Source organism: Borostomias antarcticus (genome assembly GCF_949987555.1).
Source record: "Borostomias antarcticus genome assembly, chromosome: 28".
Classification (NCBI taxonomy): domain Eukaryota; kingdom Metazoa; phylum Chordata; class Actinopteri; order Stomiiformes; family Stomiidae; genus Borostomias; species Borostomias antarcticus.
In genome coordinates, this window is record NC_140261.1 from 5,027,811 (window position 1) to 5,047,534 (window position 19,724).

The window sequence follows — 19,724 nt, forward strand, 5'->3', positions numbered from 1 at the left end:
ACATTATCACCTCCCAACCACATTATCACCACCCAACCACATTATCACCATCCAACCACATTATCACCACCCAACCACATTATCACCACCCAACCACATTATCACCACCCAACCACATTATCACCTCCCAACCACATTATCACCACCCAACCACATTATCACCTCCCAACCACATTATCACCACCCAACCACGGCTAATCAGCACAACGCATGTCAGTGTTTGATGAGGTAAAAAAAGATTAAATATCTCATGTGAAGTGCATGAATGTTACCAGATGATTCAGGCCCTTTTTCATGACATTTTGACTTTGATTCAAGGGCTCCAGGCCACCCTCCAAAGCAATTATGCGAGAACGTTTGTCGTTATTGTGCTGGGCATTTCGGTCTCCCAATAGATCCTGCAAACGCCGACTGCCAGCTTGAGATATTCTGTGTGCAGTCATTTGTGTTGGAAGGTACTCCGGGAGGATTGTTCAGCTTTCCAGTCCAACAATAGCAAATCTGAAGGTTATTCAGAGAAAAAGCTAAGCATCCTTGCTAAGGAGGGAACCATTTCTCGCACAAGTGTTGTTAAAATGCATGCGTTCTATGTCATGAAAGGTGCTATAAAAAAAATATAATAATAATAATAATAATTATTATTATAATTATTATTATTATTATTTTAAAAGCTTGACTGCAACCAAGTTTAGTATTTTAAGAAAGTGTGCTTGAATTTGCTGGATCAGAGAAAAAAAAAAAATACAAATAATAAAAAATAAATAAATAATAATACTGTAATATTCATCATATTTAATTGAGGTTACAACACCTCAGATAAAGTATGATGCATGTCTGATCCCATTATATTATTGCATTGGCTATATAAACTGTGCTTCAGTGATTGGCACCTCCCTATGGAAAGTGTAAACTCCCGTTACAGGGACCGATGCTAAGTACTCTCAGTAAATTCTCCCCAACACCCTTAAGACATGACAGTTTATCTCTGTCACCACTGATGTTGGAGGAGACCTCAGTCGTCACGGTGAGAGTGATGACCAGACTCGCCGGTCACTCAGAGCTCTGCTCAGCAGTGTTTTGGATCCGGGAGCACCCCCCCCCCACACACACACACACACACACAGCCCCCCCCCCGTGCCCCCCCCCCCGCCGCTTCCTCTAGCTTCAGGTTTCAGCCGTGGGGGTCACACTGCATTCCATCCATATCAACTGCCTCAGCCTGGCAGACCACACCAGAGGACATCAAACCCTCCTGAACCCAACTCTGCCCGCATGGTGTAGGTGTGACCTGCTGGGCACCACCCAAGGACGAGGACGCGTGGCTTGCTCTCACGTAGAACAGCTCCACCCCCAAACCCAATCTCTGCCTCAAGGAAACCCCAACTGCCTCCTCTGTCTGTGTGATGGACAACTCCACATTCAATCACAACAGGCTCAACAGTTATGAATACCTGCATAGGTCTGTATGTTGCTCGTCTTATTGTCTTGGGCAGCACGGTGGCTCAGTGGTTAGCTTCGTCGCCTCACAGCAAGAAGGTCCTGGGTTTGAATCCCGGTCGTTCCAGGTCCTTTCTGTGTGGAGTTTGCATGTTCTCCCTGTGCCTGCGTGGGTTCCCTCCGATACTCCGGCTTCCCCCACCATCATAAAGACATGCAACATTTGAATGAATGAACGAACGTTGGTGGTCGGAGGGGCCGTAGGCACTGATTGGCAGCCACGCTTCTGTCAGTCTGGGGATACAGATATAGCTTACCACCACCGGTATGACTGTGTCTGAATGAATACTGGACTCTGTTAAGCGCTCTGGGATCATGAAGGGCGCTATATAAATGCAATTCATAATAATTATCAATCCTATAGGTGAGGATCCCTGAAAACCTTTTTGCTTTAACCTTTGTGTTACTTTATGGGAGAAACTTCACGGTCAACAAGTTGAGAGAACCATAATCGTGTAAAGGCCAAGGAAACAGCCCGTGATTGCATCATCAGTGGACGTGGTCTGTGGTCTCCCAGTGCTCGTAATGTAGCGGGTCTCACTGGACACAGAGTCCGTGGCCTCAGGCCTCCCACTGGGAGTGAGCCTATCAGTACCGTCTCTGAATCCTCGCCCTGCCACCGCCACCCTGACCCTCTGACAGCCCGGCCTGACCCCGCGGAGCCTTCCGGAGTGGGTGGCTGGGAGAATGACGCCATTGTTGAGCCATCGAGCTATCCAGAGAGACAGCTGTAGGTGCTGGGGAAGCAGCGCAGTGGGCCGCGAAAGCTCCAGCATGGTAGCACATTAACCCTTTTAATACGACCACGTCACCGGCAACATTTAAAAAAATATCTAACAAATATTTAATAATATTAAAAAAAATATCTAACAAATCCAAAAAATTCCTCACTCCAACACTTGCTGAAAGCTGAGAAACTGCGCTTTCTAGTATTGTAGGGAAAATCCAATTAATATTCGAAATGTTGTCACTGTATTTTCAGGGTTAAAAGGGCTGGACTGCACTCTGACCACTGCTCAGATCAGCTGAGCGAGCAGCCCAGTGAGGTGTTTACCTCTGCGGGGTTGTGATCAATTGACCAGGCCTTATCAGGACACCACTTTATACAGTGGGAGGCTTTTATACATTCAGATAAGACTGGAATGCTTTCTAAACCCTATGTAGTTTTACTTTGAAATATGTTGTGTGGGGACCATATGTTTTCTTCTCTCCCCTGCGTTCAGTTTTATTACGATGAGTAAGTGCTCATAACTAAATAAAAAGATGACTTGCTGCGAAATATCGTTTGTTTTCTCGAAAAACGCTCCTTGCAGAAACTTTCCCTGAGCGTATGAAACAAATCTTGTTTGTGAATTTATCTTGCTTTTCTGATGTTTTATATCCAATCTTGAGGCCTTTTCACACTTAATTTCCCTTGGCTACAGTCGCAGTGTGCCTCTGTGATTGGCTGGATTGGTGTGTTTGTTGCACATGAAAGCACTTCCAGCAGATGTTGATTCATCATGGCACAGCCAGGAAAGCTCTACAAGAAAACTGTCCTTGTGGTTTGTAGTTCGTAAAATGATTTATTTATTTGGGTAAGGAGGATTGCACGCATTTACTCGGGTAAACTTTATCTGCAATTATGTGGGTTACAATGTCATGTTTCTACTCAGCTACAGTCAGACAAGGTTGGAGTTTGGCTGGTTTCAACACAAATAACTACTGTACATATCTGACAACTCAACTGTAAGGACATTAACTTTTATTGGATGATATTGTCTTCTTCTAGAGATTTTAGGGAGCTCTGACAGTCACTGTCCCTGAGATGGGATGTGTTCTACTCCTTGAATCCCTTTGAGCCCTCTAACTAGACTCATCTCACTCGACTCACCCTGCCTAACATGCTGGCGCCATCTTGGTGCGCAAAAAGACACTAATAGCCAAATAATGTTCACATGTGACCGAGGAACTGACCAAAGAATGTTCACATGGGAATGACATAGAGATGTTCATGAAAAGCATGGCAACAAAATAGTCGGAGATGCATTTAGCTATGAATTGTGTTACAGGCATGTACAGTACAAGATGTTTACATTATACAATTAAATCATACACAGGCATGTTGAGAACAGAACTGGTGACTCAGCACCATCTTAATCACTGTGGTTGCCTCCCACTTAACGGAACAGAATAAATCTTGAACATCATGTGTTCGTGTCAAAATCTGAAGGTAATCTGAACAATCCCAATTTATCCTCATTAGCTCTTTGAAGCGTGGTAATTTGTACATCTTTGAAGCCTGGTAATTTGTACAAGACATATTAGCAATGCATCATTTGCCACTGATAATGCTCACTAAATGAGGACATCTAAAGAAGTTCCATATGTTCCAAGAAGGAATTACTAGTTCCAAACATTAAACAAATTCAATGCAGCATAATATTCAGTGAGCACATTTCTATTCACTCCTTGTGTTTCATGACTAACTTTGTATACTACTGTGTATGAGGTGGCTCTGTGATACTATAGAGCAGAGTATTTGTGTATTGATGTATCATACACAGTTGCACATCAAGTAATATTGAATTGCTCAAGGTCAATGGAAAGTTAATTGATACTTAAATGTCTTATTTCTTTTTAAAAAGATGAATGTGGGTAAATGATGGGCATGTACTGGGCCATTTTCTTTTGCCTTGGTATCTTGTGTTAGTTTTCAATATGGATTCCAAGCAAAGCTTTGTCCTCCTTCTTCTAAACCTTTCTAAGCACAAAATAACATTCATGAGAGCTGTTTGAAATTATTTGAAATTTGGTGATATCACTCCATTGTTATGCAGCTTAGGCGTACAGTACAGTACAGTAAGTAGTCTTTTAGTGATATCTTTGTAATGCACATGGTGGGTGGGGAATACGCAGATAAGCAAAGAACATCTTTTGGAAGTGATAAAGATTACATGTGCTGAATATTTTACCAGTGTTCTATACTGTTCTATCCCTGTGTTCTTAAAAAGTCAAACAAGCAGGAAGCCAGGCCTTGACCTTGGGGGGAATCTGATCATCCAACAGTAATTCCAGGAAATAGGGTAACAGGTAAAATAGTTTCTGCAAAGATGTTGAGTTTTTTTTCCCTTGTAAGTATTGTTGTACTTCTTACAAAATGTTTCAGATGTCCAAGTAGTTTCGGTGCCATACTACTGTAATGTCAATGTAAGATAAGGGTGTAACAATATATCGCGATACAGAAACGTCACAATACGTATCATCAAGGTGAAAACAATATTGTGATATGTTTATTGTATATCAGTGAACACTTGCTACACAACGCTGGTAACAAACACGTCTTTTGTCTCTAGGCCTATCCATGATATTACAACAATTAGGCTCTAAATTTACAGTGTATTGGAGTAGAAATGTGGAGAAATGCACTATTGGTGTGAACAGCAGCACTACTGCAACGCTTCACACCTGCCCTTAGTGTATCGTATCGTATTGTTATCGTCAACCCAATATCTTGTATCGTATCGTGAGTATAGTGTATCGTTACACCCCTATTGTAAGAGCAAAGAGAATCAGCATTTGAATAAAACAAGAGACTCAAAAGCTATTGTTGCAAGTAGCTGAAATCAAAATAAGTAATTTGTTTTATGGTGTGGTTGTGGAAAATGTATTGGCAGCTGATGAACACTAGCTCTCCTCATGTTTGCGTAGAGGTCATATATCATGGCAGATCAGTATGGCCACTCTTTACAAATAGGCTTTGGTTCACCACTGTTTATACATAATCAACGGTTTGTGTCGGCCACTTAAACCCAATAGGCTGTAAAATTCAGTCTGGTCCTCTTTTGCTGTTTACTAAATCAAGGAAAGGTCCCTGTTGTCCTGTTTAAATGTGCTGCTTAAATAGACACCGTATGCAACAGCTCGGGGGCAAAAGTGCCGAGAGAAAAAACGAAAACCCTTGGTGTGGGCCATCTGTGTGCCATTTAGCCTGCTCCCAACAGCCATGGCTGCTTAATTCCAAAACTGTCAAGGAGTGTCATTAGGTGCGGCCATTTAAAAGCTTCAGATTTCATTAGCCACAGGAAGGGCCACATTACCCTCAGGATTAATGTCAGGTTTCGTGGTTTAGTGCTTCAGCAGTGGACTGCAGTGAAGTGACTGGGCCGACCCTCTTGTTTAAATACACCCTGACTCATTAAAGATTATGTAGGCCAAGGGGAACCCTTAAATAGCCTGTGAATTATGGCCATTTGGGCTCTTAAGGCACGCTCCCAAAGCACCTCCAAAAATCTCTGTCACCCACTTCCTCTGCACACTAAAATTCAATCTCCAGACAGTAAATCTAGGGAGGGCAGTTTTTCAGTCCATCGCCAGAACCCTTTGTTTATACTCTCCACAGTAGCTTTTGTTTTGATTGTTGCATCACATGTTTTTGTTTCATGACAAGCCGGTATGTACAGTCGGGCGCATGAGGAGGGTGATGTAGGGCCGACGGTGTACGCGTACGACCCCTTGCCTGGTGGTCAGCGTTGTGGTTCAGTTATTGGGAGGAAAGACGTAGGGAGCTGAGTCACAGTGGGGCCAGGGGCCCGGAGACTGATAACTCACCAAGGAAGAGCCGACTCATCGCTCTTCCTGTTTTAATAAGGAAGTGTGTCAGAAGCCACTCATGTCATTAGTTTCCTTCCCCTGCGATGATTACAGTCAAGGCCTGCGTCGGTTCATCACAGTCGGCCTCCATGGTGGCAAAAGACGTCTTGATTTTAGGGAGAAGACATTTTGTTGGGTTTGCTGGGGATTCAGTATCATATCAATTCTCCATCGGTGACGAGAGGACATCTGTAAGCTGTGGTGGACCAAATGAGCCATCTACTGTACGTCTCCATATCCAATTTCGCTTCATTGTTCCAAGGCCATAGGCTCTGAGTATAATATGTTCTGTTCTCATGGGGGGCTGGGTGGTGCCGTGGGGGAGAGGGGGTTCGGGGGGGTTACAGAACCCCTGTGTTTCATCACCCAGCCACACATCAGAGTGTCACTGTGTGCCTGCCTGTCAAGGCTCCCAGTATGCATAGCCAGGTGTGAGAGGGGGCCTCGCATTTTTTGGCTCCCAATCAGGAAGTGAGCACAGCTCGCCCTGATTCGCAGTGTGTCCTGGTTATGATAATGTATACGCTCGGCTCCAGAAGCTGCTGGGTTTAAGGTCAGAATGTGTACATTACTCATGCTCCAGAGAGCTGGAGTTGCAGCACTGGGAGCTGTTTCACTTTCCTGCATTAAACCTCCCAGAGTTTTTGGACAAATCTCAAGAGGTAGAACAATATATTTGTTTGAAAAGTGGTTTGAGGGAAATTCCTTTAGATCTTTTTTTCCTTTGAGCGAAACCTGTTTTTGCCTCTTTGTTAGCCAAAGGGGGTTAGTAGTACTGTAGCAGGGGGACTGCTATATTGCTTAGTTGGCAGAGAATCCATTTTTGCAATTAACACCTTTTTCAGGCTCTCCCTTCAGTGCCCAGTAGGCTCTGAAGTAAGCACATAATCCTCAAAGGGGAGGGTGGATCACTATTTAATGCCCTTTATTACTCAAGTGCGGCTCAGTGAAAATCCTAGTTGCCAGTGGAGAAGGTCAGACGGACATGTCGATGGCTCCAAACCCGTCCAGAGACACATTCCAACCTTAAGTCAGTCAGCCCCTGCATGCCACCCAGAAAACCAAGGGTTTTATTCAATCTCACCATGCGTTTGTTGGACCGGCGCCAAAAGAGTCTGTTTTCCTTTCACGTAGGCAACGTCCGCCAAGGAATTAATGACATGCTAGACGCTGATCATTACTTCTCTACTCCCTAGCGAGAAAGAGGTGTTTTTCAGCGCCTATTTCGGGAAGCTGTCAACAAGTGTTGTTTTGTGCACTATAGTGGAAAAAGCCTAATGATGACTATACTTAACTGTGAACAGCTTATTGATTTTCCCCTGGGAAGCCCCTCCCCCCCCCGAAAGGCAGGGAGCTGTTCTGTCTGCAGCCACTGAGCCACTGCAGACTTCAATTACTTACCCAAGTCCCAGTCGGCTGACTTCTAACTGTGACCAGCAATTTAGAAACAAGGGGGCAAAAAGGGACAATGGTTTAAAGTTGGGTTGCAGTGCTAAATACAGGAATCCAAAGAAGACAAACCTCAAGCAGAGTTTAACAAGTGCAACACTTTGGCAGAGCGGAGAGAAGCAGCCCTTTGTTGGTGAGCTGCTGGACATACTCCAACAGCTTGCTGCTCCGTAGCATTTGGTTTGATAATCCTCCTGGTGGCTGATTTATGGCTGGCATTAAAGTGTTGACTAAACTTCCTGAATAGAATCTTTCCTGATAACCATACAGGAGAAGAAAAAACAACTGACTAAAAATGGATTGTCACTTTTGTGAACGTCTGCACACATGAGTGAACAGCGAGTGCCACACCTGTGGGATTCTGTCTTACTACCTGCAGCGTTGAGTTAATAACAGCAGCGGTTCACCGTAGATCTGTATCCATGGTGCCGTGTGTTGTTGAGCCAATGGGGAGGCCCTGTTAAGATAAGGCCGACCTCCTTTTAAACAGTCCATAAAACTGCCCAGACACCAAGGAGGCGGGTGGGTCATTAAACTGCAGTTAAGATGAAAAATGATTTTTAAATATATATATATATAGTTTTTTTTTTTTTTTTTTTTTCAAGCTTCACAGGGACAAAAGGGCAGCTGCTTGTTTTAAGAGAGGAGAGAGAGGGCCATCACGTTTTGCATGATCCGTCATTTTCCAAAAGACTCCAGAGCACTTTCAACCCTATAAGTTATTTCTGCTCCCCCAGTGCTTTGACTCGATATCATGTTTCCCGTGACAGGAGCCTAGTCTTCCTGGGGGACGGGGCTCGAGTCGACGCGCCACATTTGACATTGAGGCAAGATGACGACGTTGTTCTGGAGCAGACGGGAGGAAGAGAGAGGCAGATGAGACGCGGCCGTGCGTCTGTCCACTCATAGAAAGTGGAAGAGAACATCTGTTTGAGTCATCACCACTCCTCTGTAACCTGGGTCCAAGCCCTCTTGGGAGGGTCTGTGTGTCCTGCAGAACAGAACGTTTAAATAAGAGGGCATTGTAAGATATGGACAATCAAGTGTTATTTGGGGGCGGGGCAAGGGGGGGAGGGGCACCTTTTATCTCATTCAAGCAGCAGTGTTGTTGAGTAGTGATTAGCATCATAATGAAATAATGTGTTTGTCATCTTAATTTGAGGTTTTTAATTATCCAGCATTTTTAAAATACGCCATTAGCAGAAGGTTCTAGATGTTGTATTCACATTGGTGGCAAGAAGATGGCAAGTGCACCTGATTAGCTGAAGAAGAGCACTTAGCCTAAGGCTGTTTGTCTCAACTAAAACCATGGACCCAAGCTATTTGTGGACAGCATGACATAGTTGCTCTTGGTCAGACTGGATTCTTGGTAGCTTATCTTTGCTTGCTCCGCATCCACACTCTGCACAATAAGAGAGCTATAGTTCTCCCACTCCCACATGATCTTATGGCATATTGATGGATCTTTTGTCATCTTACAGTATATGTATATGCTCCACTCTATTACGTTTTGACAGATGTTTAAGTCTTCTGCCATGGGAAAACGTACATTTACGTCTCCTTCGGGAAACTGTGATAGCCCTTCTTAAAGGTAGCTTTTTTGTTTATCAGGTGTGAAGGGATACTAAATTGTGATATCTACTGTATTCCTAACAGCTCGTATATGAAAGACCAATGTAGGCATAAAAGAGATGTTTGCACATTCCAGAACATTCCATGTTCATGACAGACACAAGAGATTGATTGGATAGTCGGTCACTGCAGGTACGTAGTCGAGTTTGATTGACTTGTTGAGGTTACCGCTCGCTGTCTGTGTTTTCAGTGCACGTTTCCCAGTTGTGGAAACATCCAGCGGGCTTCTCACGCATGGCCGCCCCTGACCCGCCTCAACATCACTCAGCCCCCCCCGGCCTGGGGAGAGGAGCTGGGAGGACTGATGGACCTGGAGCGGCACGCGACCCTGGAGATGGAAAAGGATGAATGCCTTCCACTAGGGAAAACTCTCCTAGATGGCCGGGTGAAGATAATGAGGACTTCCACCAGCCTTAAAGCGCCCGTCCGTCCGTCCGTCCGTCTGACCCTCCCCCATCCAGGGTGCTCCAGCTGTGGGCCGAGCCTCCAGATGTGCAGCTGCTTGTTGAAAAAGGGACCCTGGCTTCCTGCCCGGAGAGTCAAAGAGAGCGTGCTTCCTGGTGTCTGGTGCCCCGGACCCCGGCGCTCCCGTCTCTCTCCCCTCCGGCAGGTACAGGGAACTGGAGACGGCCGCCAAGGGCACTCCAGCGCGGGGCAGGAGGGGGAGAGCGGTAAGGGGGTTACACCCATGGGGCGACACATCAGATGGAATCAGCGTGGGTGAGGGGATACGAGACACTGCAGGGACCACCGTCAGGGCCGAGGAGAGGAGAGGCCTGAGGAATGTGTGTGAGGTGTTCTGACGTTCAGCAGAGGGTACGCTGACCCTGGAAAAGGTCAAAAGCCCAATGAATAGTGAATTAGACAGATCTAGGTATTAGTCATCCGTATTCAAGCCAACGACACGTTGGAATGTTCCTTGTGCCTCGTACTCGCAAAATTCAAACATATTACCTAAGCCAGCTAAAATGTGTATACTGTATTAGTCATCCGTTTTCAATCGAACGACATGTTGGAAACAATCATTTCCCCTCGTACTCCAGGGACGAGACGGAATGCACACTTTTGAGCTAAGACAGGCAATCTGTTTGTTTGAATCTCGAGTGCAATGTTACACAGAAATCCTCAAATTGTAACAAATCATGTCTGAGCCAGGGCCGGTTTAAGACAAGGTGGACCCCGGGGCTTTGACCAATTTTAAGACCCCCTCCCTCACCTCCACCCCCCAACACGTAAATCCACCCACGGTAGTACTGTATAGTGCCTACACACCTGTTTCGCTTTTATTTTATCCAGACAAAGTGCCCTTACTTTATGGAAAAGTGCCCCGTACTTTAGGAAAGCTCAGACAGTGCCATTTCTAACAAGTAGGCCTAACTTACCCTCATCACACACTACACGCGCACCAATGATTAACACTGCTACATAGGCTACTGAAAATAACACCACTGCATCATAGTAGACCTACTCAATTCAGAATTGTGTCTTTGGGACATGTAGGCCTAAATCCAAGTGCTTGACCAAACAGACCTAAACATGTAGCATCAGCGTTAGGCATTCACATTCAAAGCAGTTGGTGAGAGCTGTGATTAATTAAGAGTTTGCCCACTCAGCTCTTATTTTCTTGCTTTTCGAGCTGAGAAGTCCATAATAACAATGTTTTCTACCAACCATATCTAATATAGGTTCCATGCATTGTTTGCTAACATGAGCTAAATTAGCTATAAAATAGCTATACTACGTTATCTAGCTAATGTTAGCTAGCTTAAAATCTCTGCTTTATTCTCTACTTAAGCAATAAACCACGAGAGGCCGTGTGTTATAGTGATTTTATAACAGCTAGGGGGCGTTGTTAGGCGCAACACGAAGCGGAGTCTCAAGTGGTTTATTGCTTTTATACAACGGTTACTACAGCTATTAGTGAAAATAAACACACAGCAATATAAAATATGAACATTTATTCAAAACGAAGCATCATTCCCTCAATTCCGCCGAGCAAAATAGTTCCTCTAACAAATGCATTGGATCAAATGGGAGGTGCATTAATACTGAAAATGAAATGATATTGACTAATCCCTCAAATATCAGCTTTTTATAAATGACCTAGGTCTGGCAGCAGTAATGTTAGCATTCCTCGGCACAGCAGTAGGCTCCAGTAGTTTCCCCTGTGCGCTGCTGTGGATGTCAGGGACGGGCAACCGCTCAGGAGTTCAGCTTCTCCAACTTCTTTTTCTTTATTTTCTTCTACTAGACATCATTTCTGCTATTAGGTGAATAGCTCGGTAGAGAGCTAGATCAGAAGCGCAGATAGCTCAGCGGATCAGAAGCCAGTTTGCGCCCAGAACGAAGCTGTTGCTACTGATCTACTTAACCAGACATCTTAAAATGTAATAACAGGATAACAGTGACAGATTTGAGCCAAAACAATTTCAATATTTTTTATTGTACAATACGCACAAGCATATATCTGTATCTATATATATATATAACAGGGCACTAGCCACACACAGGCAAGGGATGGAAACGTTTTCAGTGCAAAAACAAAAATTGTGCAGACCACCCACGCCCTCTGGTGCTCGGGACCCCCGGCTTGAGCCCTGTTAGCCCGTGCGTTAATCTGGCCCAGGTCTGAGCTGTGGACATCACTTTTTTTTTTTGCAACTGAACTCGGAGCCAGTGACAATTATCGTTCCTCATAAATACTATGCTTCTAAAAAGGATCTGCACTTTGTTGTCAGGCCTCCGGTCTGTCGGCCTGCGGGCTTTGCTGCCACTGATTGACATCAAACAGAAGAGAGAGATGAGAAGAGAGGGCCACGACCAGGAGCCCTGGGACCCACCGGGACCATCTCCACCCCTGAGACCGCCCCTTCTCAACACCGGCGTGATCACTCGAGGTCAAACGAACAGGCCTTCCCTTCATGTCCCAATCTATTAGATTTTTGGATACTCCGTTTTTCACCAAGATCAAATCACTTCCTGCCAACCAGATCAGAGGTGCTGGCAGGGAGTGTGGAGCAGCAGGCTATAGCAGGGTTATATTAAAATGGCCACATGCTGCTGACAAGTGTCTTTGAAGGGGGGGGGGGGGGGGGCACACACTCCGGAGGGGATGTGCCTGTTCTCAGAAAAAGGCCACGAAAAGCTCACAGAAAATATGCCCTTGTCGCACCACTGTAATGATAGCCTGTGCTCCTTCTGATCGTCGAACAGAACTGGAGCGCACCGCCTGGGGCATCTAAGGTGCATTCATCCTCATTCTGGGGTCTTTATGTCAAAGAGTATAATGGAGACTTCGCTTTCGTGTGAGAGGAGCTGATTACTTTTCCAGCACATTATGTTCCTTTTGTAATCTATTCCTAATCTTTTAACAGTGCCGACTGGGTTTAATCCCAAGGTCCACTGAGCTCTCTTAAATGGTTAATTGTCCAATTGTCTAAATCTGGTCAGTGTAAAATGAAGTCTCTGGCTTCCCATTCTGTGTGAAAAGTTCAGTCGGGGACTATCTGTAGCTCAGTGTCTGTCTGTCCTGTCATCCTCTGCCCCGACCGTGCAGGCTGCACCTGTTAGGTAACCAAGTGCACACAAGCCCATTGTAAAAACGCGAGCGCATGTTTGGCTAATGAGGCTCAGCTGTCCAGTCCGTTTCACTCACAGATATCCATCTAATCTGCTGATGGCTCTTGGAGGATAAGAGGGGGATTTCAACGACAACACAGAGGAATAGACGGCGAGGCCCAGGCCCGTGTCCAGGATGTTAGCGTTCAGGGTGGTTGACAGTGTTATTCCCTACCATCTGTTTCCCCCGCGGTGGTCCTGCAGTGCGATATCGAACCCACAGCGCGAGGGCGAAGGTAGCCGCCTACGCCAGGAGGTGTACGCTGCAGCACGCTCCTGTGTCCACCCGGCATGGCCTCCTCATCACCGGGGTGAAAAGTCACAGTTTCAGCCTGTCCCCTTTGACAAATATCAAGGCCCACTCAGCCCTTACCACCTGTCTGTCTGTCTGTCTGTCTGTTCTGTCTGTCTGTCTGTCTGTCTGTCTGTCTGTCTGTGTCCCAGGTCAACTCAACTCAACAGAGGGGAAAAAAGCTGTCACACAGACAATTACTGCTCATATTGTTGAGCTACAAAGTGACAGAATGACAGAGGATGTGGAGAGCGGAGGTTAGGAGTGAGTGTAACCGCTTGTTCTTATCGGTGTCTGTACTTTACCGAGGATATCGGTCCATGTGAGTTTCCCATGAAAAGCAATTTTCACCCCCCGCCTCTCTCTCATGGAGATCCAAAGGGTCGTAAGTGGTGTCCGTGTTTGGTGACATGGCGCATGCCGTAAACGCCGTATCGTTTTCTGTTTGAGTGTGTTACCCAAACAGCACAGGAATGTTATGGGAGCAATGGGGTCTCATCGCTCAACCCTTTATGAGAAGACCTCACAAAAGACCAGCTCACACACTCTCTCTCTCTCCGCCGGCGTCCCCCTCCGTCTCTCCTGTCACCCTCAGGAAAAGTGAAAGCGTCGTAAATCACCTTGGCAGGTTCGTGTTTTGATGCTGCAGAGTGACCATAGCCTGTGTCATTTTATAGGTTGTTTTTTCACCCCATGTAGCCAAGAGTGGCGTCTTGAAGTGTCGTTGATGCTGAGATTTGCCTGAAGAGGTCATTGAATCATGATTGGGATGAATGGAGAGAGATTTTGAACAAGCTGCCAACTATCCAAATTCGCTGAACAACCTCAGTTCAACCTTTGTCCACAGCCTGAACCCTCTGGAATCCAGTTAATTCCTCTAGTATGAAAAGCTGAGGCTTCATTGCTTGTTATGATGATGTGAGTTTGAATGTGAAAGCATTAACACGCATTAACGTGCGCACTTGTGTACACAACTCATTAGTTTGTCTGCGAGCCCACAGGTTTAAGAGGTGATGAATAGTTTGAGTGTGGACCAGTCTCAAAGAACTAAGCCACATTCTATGTGCCAGAATGTAATGATTGTAATTGGGGAAAAGTAGGTAATTTTCATAATATTCCACTCTGGCGGCTTGTAATATGGTTTTTATATGCTACGCATGTGTGACTATAAACCACTTCATTAGATTTTGTGCCTTAACATCTCAACACTTTCTCCAGTGTGTGTGTGTGTGTGTGTGTCTGCTTCACAGACGGAGAGCTGTTTTTTTTCTTCCTGATGCCCCTTTGTTAGAGGCAATTGGGTGTTGATTGACAGCCAGTCTCGCGGACCCTGCTCTGCCAGGGTTCAACGCGGATGCCTGGTTAATGAGGTCAGCTTGGGGGATTATAATCAGAGAGAGGGAATATTAGTGTTCTCATGTGTCGGGCCTCAGACAGGAAAACCTCCCAGGGCTGCAGTGTTGAAATGAGTTCTTCAGCTTCCGATCGGTTCATATTTACCATACAACAACAACGGATCCATGTCGCGGCCTCCCCAGGGCGAGTTAAAGACATCTCAGGCCGGTGACAGGTAAGAGGGGGAAGGAGTTATGGTGGGAAAGCTCACCCCGAGATTTATTTCCGAGCCTCTGACGGTATTTAGGGGCATCGCCCCTTCCCCCCCTCCTCCTTATCTCATGGACTCTTTTGGCCTACGCTCTGCTGCAGCCGGAGAGTAGCCAGTTAGCGGAGACTAGAAAACTGCGCCGTTCTCCGTGTTGCTGTGCTTAAATTGTAGAAACAAGCATCTCTGCTGACCTCCTGGGTCCTAGTGCTAACCTCTCCCTCCCTGTTCGGTACATTTAAGGAGAAAACCAGAGGGAGAGATGAGAGATGACGGTTGAAGGCGCTAGAAAAGACTCTGAGCGATGTGACATATGGAAGCCATCACAGGCCGGCGCTCCCATCTGGGTCAGCAGGTAGTGGTGGCCCGCTGGCACCCTCCAGTCACTGAGCAGGATGGGAATCATCCAGGGGAAGAGAACCCATGAAATTGTGATAAGGCGTTGGAAATCCCTCGGGGACAGAGATTCAGCGTTGGGGTTGGGATGATTGGTAGGGGAGTTGGGGGCGGGGTGTCAGTGAGAAACGCAGATGCTCGGTGGTGTTTACAGAAAACAGGTGCCCGGGAGCTCAGGAAGGGGTTCAGCTGGGTTTAGTAGGGCTCAGTTTCTCACATTTCTGCTCACGACGAACCTCCCCCATCCTCGACTGTTTAGAGTAAGTGTACAGTCAACTTGAGTTACTAAAGTACAAGGGATTTGATTCATTTCTGTCTGATTGATACTTGGACCTACTGTACCAAGCCAACGTATTGGCAGAATCAAGCAAAATGTCATCCCCAGTAAATTAAATTGCCTTGCCGTCTTAATTCGCGTCATGTTTCTGTTTCTGAATGAGCCTGAAGGGATGAATTAAAAGTACATTATTAAAAGCCGCAGTGTTGTCGAGCATCCACTCAGACTCCAAACCTTTGTTTACAGCAGACCCAATCAAGATCACAAATGATATTTTCACCCTCCAGTCATACTCAGTTATATTCTCACAATGGGAATTAGCTACACAGGCAAACTAAATAGAATACCTTGCATGCATTCTTTATATAAATCACGTTTTGATTAAACCTAATTTCATGTGTTTTGAATAATTTGGGCAGGATGTGGTATCTAATAAAGCATGACTGTAATTAAAGACTTGGTTTTTGTGGTGTGTGGAGCACACTGTGTTTTGCTTTTGAGGTTTAATAAATCTCGTCCCCCAAACCTCTTATCTTTCACTAGACCTCACTAACTGGAACAGTGTTTTTTGTCAGTGAAAAATTTATTGCAGACTGGTAAATTTTTTATCACCCCATTTCAGGAGACCCTTGATGGTATTCTGTAGGGCTGTATCAATCCCAGAGTGAAGGGCTGTAACATCCTCCCTCTCTCTCTCTCTCTCTGTCACACACACACACACACACACACACACACACACACACACACACAGATACTGTGACCCTGCCCTGGGTGTTGTGTCTACGTCTGTCCCTCTTTGGATTAAACACATCTGCAGAGTAACGTAGGTGTTTCAGGTACCAGACCCAGACAGACGTGCTCTGAACCCAGACCTGGGACTCCGCCTCCTAGTAGAACAAATTAGTCCTAGACTTTGATCCTGATGTAGCGGAGTGGGCGTTAACACGTGATCCCGTGTGACAGTGTGGAGGGGTCCCTAGGGGTGTGACCCCAGGCTGGGTCGGTGCTGCCCTTGGGGCGCAGAGAGCAGGGCCCCTCGGGTTTAACACCTCGCACACGTGTGAACGGCTGGGATTTATTACTTCTCAGACACATGGGAGCTACATGCAGAGAAAACAAGAAGAAACATCCATTTTGTGGTTTCGATTTGGCCAATTTGGTTGCTTTGCCACGGTTGTGTGTTTGAGCCCTGCATGGGTCATATACTAATGTGTGTGAGTGAGTGTGTGTGTGTATGTGTGTGTGTGTGTGTGTGTGCGTTAACTGTACGTTGTTTCAGGCAGAAAGCCTGTACAGATACAGAAATTACCAAATATATCATTCTAATTTTCAGTCCCATTTCCCACTTCCCTTTTCTTTACCAGAGTCCATCCTTGAGAGCCCATCTTTCACCATCCCTCTCCCTTGCTCAAGTTCAGGGATGTTATGGTGTGTGTGTGTGTGTCGGGGGGGGGGGGGGGGGCAGGGTGCATGTCAGGCCTGACTAATGTGGTTGAGATAGCGTGCAGGGTGATGATGGGAGGAACACCTTGATCTGGCCATGCCTTGTTTGTTGTGGCGGATCTACCTCCGATTCTACCCTCGCCGTTGCCCCTCCAGCCCGGCCAGCTCTCTGCTTCAACAATCCCCAGCCAAATGAAAGAACAGCTGTCTTCTGCTTTTTTTTTTCCTCTCTCTTCTTCTCTAAAAGCATGAAGCCCTCGGCAGTCGTCTTTCCGGGGTCTGTATCCTCAGGACAGACCCTGATCCAGGGCTGACATATCCTACAGGAAATATGCCTCAGTGTGGCCTCATCCGACAACGCTCGCCTCATCCTCCCGCCGCCCGCTGTCTGTAATCAAGCGCTCCTCTTATCGTCAGGAAGTTTTGGTGGGCAAGATATTTGTGTTTGTTTTACAAATGTATTTGCTTCCTCCAAAGTAAACAATTAGGCAATATCCTCACTTGGGAGCAGGGCTGGCTCGGTGCCGGGTGCAGCTGGAGGTGACACAGCTCCGGTACAGTAATGCCGTCATCCATCAACGAGGCCCATTAGGACACCTTGACAAGCCAGCTGAGGCTGCTGCTGTCCAGTGGCCATGGTGACCACTCTCAAGGTTGACAGACAGTAGCCGCACGGAATTATACTCCGAGCCTCGACTGAGCCCGCCGCCACTGTGACGCACCTCATTCTCCTGTTTGGTTTACAGAGATTACACTTGACTGGTTTGTTGATTATCCTCCTGGTCCAAAGGGTCAGGCCTGAGGGAATAATCTGTCTTCTCTCGCTGAACAACAGCCAACTCACTATTTTGGTCATTTTTCGGTTATGAACTAGGCCAGACAACACTGAGCCAAAACAAGGAGTGCTGCAGATTTGACCCTGATTACTTGTAAGCTCCCATTCCTCTTTGTTTACTGCCATGGAAATGAACATAACAAAGGTTAAAACCACATTCTCGTGTGCATAGAATATACACCTTTAAAATCTATAAAATATTAATTAATGATACAAAACACTGTGTCAAATTACAAAGAGAATATACAGCAGAAATACAGCCATGGCATTTAGTGCAAACAGAAATGGCAAGATTTTTTTTTGTTTTTTTGCTGTCGTCAGTCACTGCTGTTTTAGGCCTTATTGTTTGCTCAGCCCTGTACTTGAATCCCTCAGAGAACTCACTCATGCTGAGACTGAGCAATTATGTGCAATTTCAGCTCTCTAGCCCATCTCCAACCATCACCATGGTGATACTGTATTTAAAATGTGATTAAAGTCAGCGCAGCCACAGGAAGTGGAAATGCTCTCCTCTCTCTCTTCTGACCGCTTTCTATGTTCCTAAGCTCTCTGGTGCAAGGTTTCTAATTTATACACAAATATACTGATTATTCATTCTACCGGATTTTATTTTCATTCATTTAATGACTCTCGTGTTTACCACAAAAGCATGGTGAGAAGAAAAATACACAATATTGTCTTCGGTGTTGCTTTGAATTCTGCTGCCATCTGGAAAACAATGGGTCAGTAAAGCCCCAAAGATGTGCCTCCAAAGCCCCATTTTCCTAAAGTTGACACAAAGCCCCCCAGTGTATACACAATATCTTGGCCCAAGGTTCAAACTTCTATTCAGGGGGTCCTATCTCTTCCATCTGCAGCATGTCGGCAGGCATCTTCCTGAATTCCAGACCCTTTGTTTGCGGAGCTGGAGGGGGAAGGACATTAATGAGTCTTCCGTCGACTTGACATCCTTGAAAAGTCGGCCTCAGCCTCACACCTGCTGACCATGGGCCTCTGAAATCCCAGTGTGACGGCCGCGGAGGAAGCGTCGCCTGGAAAGTATGTAGGCCGCGCGCAAGACCCTCAAGGTAACGCAGCGTGCGTCGAGGAAACGGTCAAGAATGTCAACCTGGCCATCGTCTCCCCAGCCACACAAGCAGCCAAGAATGCAGCCATTGTTTACTTGCTTCTTCACTGATATTGAGCACCTGTAGACTTAATATACTCTTCGGCTCCATTGTTCTGGGTTTTCCCTCTTGTTTTGACTGGCATTCTGGAGCAGGGATCTGCAGGCGACTGATGCCATGACTGGAGCGGACATATTAGAGTTGTTGATTAACATTTTTCACGAAACAACAAGGGCTTAAATAGGAAATGTTTACCAATGTTCACCTATTAAAGCCTTTGATCTGACACAGCTGTACCGGTCAGACAAGGTCAGCGAGCGTTTAACATGGACAGTTGGACTGACACATGATTTAGGTGTGATGGTGCAACAACATAACATCACAATCCTACGTGTCACAGGACATGTTTGTTCACAGCAGGTTAAACGTGCCCATGCATACGTTGATTTGTGACGCCGAAACCGAGCAACTCCCCTGCGAGCCCATGCGCCGCGTGCGGAGCGCGCCCATTCAGCGCCATTCGAATTATTAAGAACGTTAGCTAGTAAGAACACTAGCTAGTAAGAACACAGTAGGCTAGCTACTAAGTAAGAACACTAGTAAGCTAGCTACTGTAGCTCTGCACTCTGTGTGTCCACGTCAGGGTTGAATTATATGACTGCCTAGTCATAAATCTAGTGACACGAAAGTGACACAACGTTACCCCGCTGTAAGCAAGCGTGTCCTGTTACACGTAGCCTGCTGTGCGACTAGTCTGGATGGTGCCAGAGTTTAGGACATGAGCAGATAGATATGCACACTAGGGGGTCGGGGCAAAGTCCCTCAGGGGGGCAGTTTGACTGGCTACTGATGAAGAGTGTTTAAACATCATGGCCGACTTGAGTTCATCAGGGTCCGCTCATGCCACAACCGGATCAGCAAAGCAGCCTGACTTGGCACTGTCA

The 19,724-nt window shown here is 46.1% G+C and overlaps 1 protein-coding gene across 1 annotated transcript in view; it reads left to right on the top strand.

Moving 5' to 3' along the window:
• Window positions 1-9,514: 9,514 nt before the first annotated feature.
• xpnpep2 (X-prolyl aminopeptidase (aminopeptidase P) 2, membrane-bound) overlaps window positions 9,515-19,724 on the top strand; it is a gene marked incomplete at both ends in the record, with an annotated part of 49,128 nt that continues 38,918 nt past the window's right edge. The window contains 3 exons of the mRNA XM_084459590.1: window positions 9,515-9,595; window positions 9,821-9,881; window positions 13,033-13,146. Coding sequence (XP_084315716.1) covers window positions 9,515-9,595; window positions 9,821-9,881; window positions 13,033-13,146 — 256 coding nt within the window. The remainder of the gene's footprint in view (window positions 9,596-9,820; window positions 9,882-13,032; window positions 13,147-19,724) is intronic.